Source organism: Carettochelys insculpta, chromosome 1, assembly GCF_033958435.1.
Source record: "Carettochelys insculpta isolate YL-2023 chromosome 1, ASM3395843v1, whole genome shotgun sequence".
Taxonomy (NCBI): Eukaryota; Metazoa; Chordata; order Testudines; family Carettochelyidae; genus Carettochelys; species Carettochelys insculpta.
This window is the reverse complement of record NC_134137.1, coordinates 121,709,197-121,718,258: the sequence shown is the minus strand read 5'-3', so window position 1 is coordinate 121,718,258 and position 9,062 is coordinate 121,709,197. Positions and strand designations below refer to the sequence as shown.

The 9,062-nt window shown below is 43.2% G+C and overlaps 1 protein-coding gene across 1 annotated transcript in view; it reads right to left on the bottom strand.

The window, feature by feature from the left end:
* UPF3A (UPF3A regulator of nonsense mediated mRNA decay) overlaps positions 1-9,062 on the bottom strand; it is a 47,808-nt gene that overhangs the window by 14,017 nt on the left and 24,729 nt on the right. The window contains exon 8 of the mRNA XM_074986206.1: positions 3,294-3,454. Coding sequence (XP_074842307.1) covers positions 3,294-3,454 — 161 coding nt within the window. The remainder of the gene's footprint in view (positions 1-3,293; positions 3,455-9,062) is intronic.

Here is a 9,062-nt window from a genome sequence, read left to right as displayed (position 1 = left end):
GTTCAGTCACTGAACAAATTCTTTTTACTCTTCTATATGCCATTACGAGAACATTTAACCCTTTGCATCGCCAAGAAGCACATCCCTAAAAATCCCAGTGCTAGAGTTACATTTGCGCTTTCTTGCATAATGCTTCAAGAAAAGAAATGTTTACTTACTTCTCATAACTGTTGTTCTTCAAGAGGTATTACTTGTGTCCCGTTCAAGTAGGTGTGTGTACGCTGCATGCACAGTCATTGGAAGGTTTTCCCATAGTAGCACCATTCAGGCTGTCTGTGGAGTCCTCTGGAGTTGCGCCTTTATGGCAGCAAATGTCAGACACTGCCAACCTGCCACCTCTTCAGTTGCTTCTTGTCAGAACCCCAACAGAGAGGAAGGCACATGGGTCTTAGAATGGACATGAGCAACACATCTCAAAGAACAACTGTTACAAGAAGGCAAGTAAACATTTTTCTTCTTCAAGTGCTTCCTCATGTCGATTCCAGGTAGGTGACTCCCAAGCTTCATCTGGGAGATGGGTTTGCAGTTAATGGAACTGCAGATTGAAGCACCACTCTATGGAATGTTGCATCATCCCTGTCATTCTGGGTAATGGCATAATGAGAAGTGAAAGTGTGAACCAAGAACTGAGTCACCACCATGAAGATCTCTTGGGCCAAGATGTGGGCCAGGACACTGCCAAGGAGGCCTGTGCCAGTCATCAAGGTATGGGAAGACCTGCACCTGCCTTCTTCTCAGGACGGTGGCTTCTACTGCCACGTGATAAACACTTGAGGGGGGTGCTGACTGACCAAAAGGGATGACCGTTAACTGGAAATGTTTGCGGTTCACTACAACATGGAGAAAGCATCTATAGCCTTCTAGCTTACAAGGCATAGTAGTTTAATTAGGGTCTTGATATGGCCCAGGCAATTTAACAGAGTTGAGTTAATTGAGAGAGCATTTATTTATTTAAGGCAGGCAAACTACTTGCAACTTTTTTTTCCCTTTCCTCTGTTTTTTTTTTTCTCCTTTGTTCCAAGAGCTTCAAACTGGAAAGAGCCCACAGGATGATTGTCCTATATGAACTGCTTTGAAGCAAAACTGTTTGCACTTGTTTGCCTTATCCATTTAAAAAGTCAAAAAGCCCACACCTCTCTGGGTCAAATCTCTCATGTAAATATCAAGTCACACACTGTAGGCATATCCACCCAAGATAGGGCTGTTACCTCAAGATGCAGCTAGAGATGCTTAGGAACATCAAAAACCCCTTGTAGGTAACAGCCATCCCGCTAATTACATAACATTAAGGCTGAGGTTGTGGCATAGTTTTTAGAACATCTTGTAGTTTTTCTTAAAAATATGCTTACATTGGTGTGACCTGAACCATGGAGCAAAGCTGTCTTGGAGCCCCAAGGCTTGGGACGTTCTCTGGGAAGTGGTAAGGTACGTTCTTCTGACACAACGGACTAGGAGACCCTGGAGTGTGCACCCTGGGCCTGGTGCTATGTCCCTGGGATCCAGAATAGCCACTGCACAGGCCCATGCCCCTGCTCACACCACAGCAACATCCTCACCACTGCTCCAACCGATGCTGATTATGCCCAGAACATTAGAACTCAGTCTATGAGTACGGTGACAGAAAAAACAGCAAAACAGTGAGGAGAGCTTCTGCAGATCTGTATTTTGTGAAGGGACTGGAGCTTATTCCATCATAACAAGAAAGCTCCAGCCCCATCTGAAGTCCCATCAATCATGAAAAAAATCCCAAGTGTTGGCAACACTGAAGGACAGTCCACAGAATGTGGTGGCATCCCGCCCCACAGATGCTCCTTCTGGGCTGCTTTAGAGACTGGGGGCAAGAGAGGTCACAGAAATGTCATAGATCCATTGACCATTTTTCTCAAGAGAGGTCACAGCTGGATTTCAAGTTCCCGGAACTCTGAATTTTCACAGCTGGCCATGGAGGACTCCTGTAGTTTTTGCAGAAGTTAGAAATATAATCATCATTATAGAGGAATCAAAAATATTGATTTTTTTGTTGAATTGTGCATGAAGAAATGTATTTCTAAAGCTATTAAATACTCATGAAAATGCCAGTTGTCAGATATCAAAAATAATAGATGTGTCTGCCATATTGTTAAATGACATGATATTAGCTTGTCCTGCCACGTGATACAATTTCCTTCGATTCAGACTGGATCGGACGAAGTTGTATTCTATCATTAATTTCAGCTTAAGTTTCTATGTAAATATTTCACAAGGCTTAATAGCAGATCTTTATAATAATAAAGTATCTAACAGATAGTATGAAAAACCATGTGCCATTTACATGTAGAACATCAGAGCTGTGAAGAAGACAAAATTGCAAATTTGTCAGTGCATTGCTAAGATGTTTTAAAACACAGTCTCCTTTGATGAATGCACATAACTCCTACTTAGGTTATATATACGATTGTTTCATATAACTAAAATTATAGGATGAAATTATGGCTTTTATTTGATTATACAACAAAAGAAAGTGGATATTATTAATATGTCATGAATATTACTGCTATTATATACAGAGCAAACCTTCCTGTCAGTCCATTTCAGTGGAAATAAAAATATTCTGCTGTGTGAAGATGGAACAAGGTGCTAGCTGAGCCTGCCTTGTAGGACTTTCCAGCAATAATGACAAGTGCTTGAACACTGTAGTGAAAGAGCAGTAGACTTTCACACTTACATAGCACCTTTCAAACAGGTACAGGTTGAACTTCTCTTGTCTGGCACCCTTGGGACCTGACCGGCGCTGGACGAGAAAATTTGCTGGACAATGGGAGGTCAATATTTTCTTGCACATTACCAACACTTCCACTGCTTACGGGGCTTTAGAAGGCATTTCGGGATAAATTACACCTAAACAACAGCACAGAACACTGAGAACCAGGACTAGAGGCTGTAAACAAAGTTTATGGAATCATGCGAAACTTGGCCACACCCATGATAAGTGGTCATCCAGTTAACTAAAATCGAGGCGTAATATGGAGTTTGCTGGTCGAGAGAGTTCCAGGTTACAGAGGTTCAACCTGTACATCAAAAGCACTTTACAGACATTAATTAGTTATGCCATGGAAGGTAAGCTGTTACTACATCTATTTTACAAATAGGAAAACTGAGGGAAAAAAAAGTAGATGGCTACATTGACAAAGCAAAAATCTGTCCCTGTGCTGAAATCTGCACAAGGATAATGCACCACTTAAGTTCCACTGAAAACCTCACAATAGGGCTGTTCAGGATCCAAGCTGCAACTCCACAAGATACACAGTACTTACTTTTCCTTAGATTCCTTTGGTGAACCTTCCAATGGCTTGGATTTTATACTCCCAGATCCAGGTGACTTCTCCCATTTGCTTTCTTCAATATCAGCTTCTTCTCCTTTTTCCTTATTCATTTCACTGACCAGGTCATCTCCTTTTTCAGGCTTTTTAAGAAGCTACAAAATAAATGTTTACATTAAGGAATAAGTGTTTATGCATCTTTAGACTTTTCTACAATTTCTTATTATAACATACCAATATATACCAGCTAATGCTAATTCATAAGATCTATTTCATCCAGATTTTATTTTAGTGATTCAAATTTTTTTCACAGCTCATTAAAATAGACATTGGAAAGGCAGTTTGCCCATATTAATGGATGACTAGTGCACAATACAAACCATGCAGCTGCAACCTTTAAAATGTGACTTCATAAAAACCACTGACATATGCATGCTTACCAACTTTCTTACCTTGGGTATTAGCTATAAATAATTACAGCGTAGATCAGAGAGACGCAAAAGACTGTATGTGTTGATATCATGCCATAAGAGGGCCTAATCTTATTACCATTGAAATTACAGGTTGAATTTCTCTAATCCAGAACACTCTCGTCTGGCAACATGTGTAATCCAGAATGATTTTTGTTAGTCAGATGACCACTTTTCATGGGTGTGGCCAGGTTTTCTGTGGGCCCAAAAAGTTTGTTTACAGCCATCAGCCCTGGCTCTTAGCATTCTGTGCTGTTATTTAGGTGTCTACTCCTAAATGCCTTCTAAGAGCCCAGTAAGCAGTGGAAGAGTTGGTATTGTGCTAGACAATATTGACTTCCTGTGATCCAGCAAATTCTCTCATCTAGCACTGGTCAGTTCCCGAGGGTGCCAGATGAAAGAGGTTCAACCTGTAACTTATTTATTTATTTAAAATATTTGTTTGTATCCTACCTCTCTATTTAAAATATTCAATGCAGCTTAAAATTTTTTAAAAAACAATATAAATCCATATAAAAAATTAGAAGTATGAAAACACAAAGGACATAAAACTCACTATGACATCTCAAGAGGAGGGACACACACACAGACTCAAACACCAATAAAAGCACAAATAAAAAGGTGGCTTTAGCCTGATGCCAAAACATTGCTAGCACGGGCACCATGAGAATATCCTGGGGAAGAAAATTCCAGAGCTTTGGAGCAAAAGCTGAGAAGGTCCTCCTTCAAGTAGATATTAATTTTATCTCCCTAAGTGGGGGAACACTGAGCAGAGCTTCCCCAGCTGACCTCAACCCCTGGGCAGGTTCATATGGGAGAAGAAGATCCTTTAGATACCCTGGGCCGAACCCATTTAGGGCTTTATAGGTCATAATCAAGACCTTAAATTGTGCCTGGAAACATACTGGAAGCCAATGCAGCTGCCACAGACCCAGCATAATGGGCTCTGCATAATAACTATTTGTTAAAACTCAAGCAGCTGTATTCTGGACAAATTAAAGTTTCTGAAGTCTCTTTAGAGTCTGTCCCAAATAAAACACATTGCAGTTATCCATTCAGGGTCTAAAAAGAACATGGATAACTGTAGCCAAGTCATGGTTATCCAGGAAGGGCTGCAGCTGGTAGATCAGACAAAGCTGCCCAAAAGCACTCCTAGGCACCGAAGAAATTTGATTCTCCAGGCTGTGTACCGGTTCTTTCAGGGAAAGAGTAAGCCCATCTAGAACAAAAAAGCAGTCAACTAGCACTTTAAAGACTAACAAAATAATTTAGTAGGTGAGCTTTCGTGGGACAGACCCACTTCTTCAGACCACAGCTGTACCAGAACAGACTCAATATTTAAGGCACAGAGAACCAAAAACAGTAATCAAAGTTGACAAATCAGAAAAAAATTATCAAGGTGAGCAAATCAGAGAGCAGAGGGGTGGGGGGTGAGTCAAGAATTAGATTAAGCCAAGTACGCCAGGTACTGAACATTCCTGAACACATGGCCTCCAGATCCATAAGACCAGGAAATAGCAAAATTACCATAATACTTCAAAGAATGCAGGATCATTCTTCACTTCTCTAGATAATTTATAAAATCTGGGAACATATGAGCAGGTTGAGACATACTAGTGTATAGTGCCCCAATAACAACTATGTAGCTGAAACCAGACAATCACTATCCCCTCAAATGAACTCATTCAGGACACTAATAAAAGATGAAAATACCACATCACCTGCAAGTGAACAGTTTTCACAGAGCAATCACTCTGTATCTGACACACTAGCTGTCATACACAGGAAGCCTGCTCTATACTTTCAGAAGACAGACCTTGGAACTTAAATTCATAATTTTGCTAGAAACTAAATATTATGGCCTGACTACAGATACTATGGTAATAAACCATAAATCCAACATAACTCCGTAACAACTCCCTGCCCCGCCAGCACTTGCCTACTCCTCCTTTCCCTATGTAGCTACAGGGGAGTTACCAGGCCACTTCACCTTGAATGAGTCCTTGAAATATTGGGCAACTACTTATGCTTAAACAATCTGTTCCACCTTATATTTAACTGTTACTCTGAGTATGTTTCCCAGACATGAAGAAGATCTGTACATAAGCTCAAAGGCAAATCTTTTGTCAAGGCTGTGTCTACACTTGCATTCCTCTTTCAAAAGAGGAATGCAAATGAGGGAAATCAAAAATGCAGATGAGGCATTGATTTACATATCTCATGCTTTATTTGCATAATCTCTTTTCAGAAGGGGTTCTTTTAAAAGAAAAAAAGCAGCGTAGACGAGGCTCTTTTGAAAATAAACTCCATCTTCAAAAGAACCCTTCGTCCTAAAACAAAATAGGAAGAAGGGTTCTTTCTAAGGTGGGGTTTATTTCCGAAAGAACCCCAACTACAATGCTTTTTCTTCTTTCAAAAGAATCTCTTCCGAAAAGAGATTATGCAAATGAAGGAAAAGATATGTAAATCAGTGCCCCATTTGTATTCCTCTTTCAAAAGAGGAATTCAAGTATAGACACAGCACAACAGAAGTTGGTCCAATAAAAGATACTACTTCATGCATCTTGTCTTCAAACATAGCTACATTCCTCTTATGATATCCCAGGTTACTTGTACTACTAGTGGTACCTTTCAAAGCTCTATTGTCATGCGCATATGAGTAATATGTTGTTACTTTTCACATAACACATTTTGGAGTTATTTGCAGTTATTTTCTTTTCCTTGCCATGTGAAGATGTAGAATGTGTTTCTTGTCTTGTTGCCCACATATGCATAATTAGCAATGCTGGTACATTCTTAACTATACACCAATTTACTTCTTCAAAGCTTCCTGAGGTGATGCGTGAGAGCACACAAGGTGTCGCATGCACTCCCCAGCAACCATCCACTCCAATTCCCATTCACCATCAGTACAACACCATTTCTGGTGAGTGTGGGGATGGTCCTGCCCCTCCGCTGGAGTAGTGTGGCCTGAGTGCAATGTGAGCTAGAGCAGCTTGTGTTGTTCTCCGGCCAGACCTAGTCGCTTGGGGGAAGGGATGGGACCACGCCCGCACTCACCAGAAGCGGCATGGCGCTTCCACAGGAAGAGGTGAGCGGGACAGGACAGGGGCAGGGTAGAGCAATGGCAAGAAGGGGACGAAGTTGGGGCACAAGGGCTATGTCTACACGTGCACGCTACATCGAAATAGCTTATTTCGATGTAGCAACATCGAAATAGTCTATTTCGATGAATAACGTCTACACGTCCTCCAGGGCTGGCAACGTCGACGTTCAACTTCGACGTTGGGCAGCACCACATCGAAATAGGCGCTGCGAGGGAACGTCTACACGCCAAAGTAGCACACATAGAAATAAGGGTGCCAGGAACAGCTGCAGACAGGGTCACAGGGCGGACTCAACAGCAAGCCGCTCCCTTAAAGGGCCCCTCCCAGACACAGTTGCACTAAACAACACAAGATCCACAGAGCCGACAACTGGTTGCAGACCCTGTGCATGCAGCATGGATCCCCAGCTGCGGCAGTGTAGCCAGACAGCCGGCCCCCTCTCAGACCAGCATTGCTGGGAAAACAAGGGAGCCAAGACAACAGGGCACTTAACGTAAATTCCAGCACAGCCTTTGAGGCTGTGAGAAAGCACAGGTGCTGCTACAATGTGCCTCTGGGAACATACACAACGATTAGGCTCACAGCAGACAGAGGAGCTGTGACAGACATGGCTCTTAGCCCCTACTAATAACTTGATGCGCACACACACTAACATCCCAGGTAGGAAATAGTTACCCTAATAAAAGGACTGTCCAGTAGTCGAAACTTATTGTTCCTCTCCCTTGCAAGTGTAAATTAAGTTCACACTACTCTTGCAAGAGCTGGCGTCACCCAGACAGACCAGCCCCAATTTGGCATAAGAAAGGAGAAAGAGAATACCGGACTACAGAGGTATAAGTATGGGACCAACAGCACCATAATTTTTGAGTGCTTTTCACTATCTATCTTCTGGTCAGATAAGTGACAGCCTCCCAAGGCTTCTGCAGCAAAAGGGGTCCCTAAGCCTTGTCCCTTATTCGTCTTTCTGCGGAACTGAGTGACCGATCCTGGCTTGGCACCGCTGGAATCGAGAGATGCAAGGAGGGTAAGAAGCACCCACACCTGATCTCCTATCTTTAGTGTACACATATTTTGAAATAGACCTCTATACTTTGTTTTTTTTTTTTCTCTTCTTTGGGATCGTGGCTTCAGTTTTGTAACTTGTTAGCTGTGTCTACACGTGCACGCTACTTCGAAGTAGCGGCACTAACTTCGAAATAGCGCCCGTCGCAGCTACATGCGTCGGGCGCTATTTCGAAGTTAACTTCAACGTTAGGCGGCGAGACGTCGAAGTCGCTAACCTCATGAGGGGATAGGAATAGCGCACTACTTCGACGTTCAACGTCGAAGTAGGGACCGTGTAGACGATCCGCGTCCTGCAACGTCGAAATTGCTGGGTCCTCCATGGCGGCCATCAGCTGGGGGGTTGAGAGATGCTCTCTCTCCAGCCCCTGCGGGGCTCTATGGTCACCGTGGGCAGCAGCCCTTAGCCCAGGGCTTCTGGCTGCTTCTGCGGCAGCTGGGGATCCATGCTGCAGGCACAGGGTCTGCAACCAGTTGTCAGCTCTGTGTATCTTGTGTTGTTTAGTGCAACTGTGTCTGGGAGGGGCCCTTTAAGGGAGCAGCTTGCTGTTGAGTCCGCCCTGTGACCCTGTCTGCAGCTGTGCCTGGCACCCTTATTTCGATGTGTGCTACTTTGGCGTGTAGACGTACCCTCGCAGCGCCTATTTCGATGTGGTGCCGCGCAACGTCGAAGTTGAACATCGACGTTGCCAGCCCTGGAGGACGTGTAGACGTTATTCATTGAAATAGCCTATTTCGATGTTGCTACATCGAAATAAGCTATTTCGATGTTGGCTTCACATGTAGCCGTAGCCGTTTGTGTGTGTAACATCTATACATTTAAATAAGTAGGCACTAGCAATTTTGTAACCACATTATTAGAATCTGGTTTAATAAATTTTGGTGACCGTTTATGCACAAGCCTGACTGTTGTTTCCCTCGGTTCCTGTAAAGCAGCCAACACAATCAAAGAACCTCAGCCGTTTTGGCTGTAAAGCCTGGCCATTAGGTGAGAGTACTAAGAGCCTAGCGTTGAGTTGTGCCGCCTCCACGGGGCAAACTCTTGGGGTGCCTGTCAGTCAATCCTGACTGCCCGCCGCGAAGGGACAGTGAGTCCTAGCGGTTGAAGTCACGGATGGTGTGAA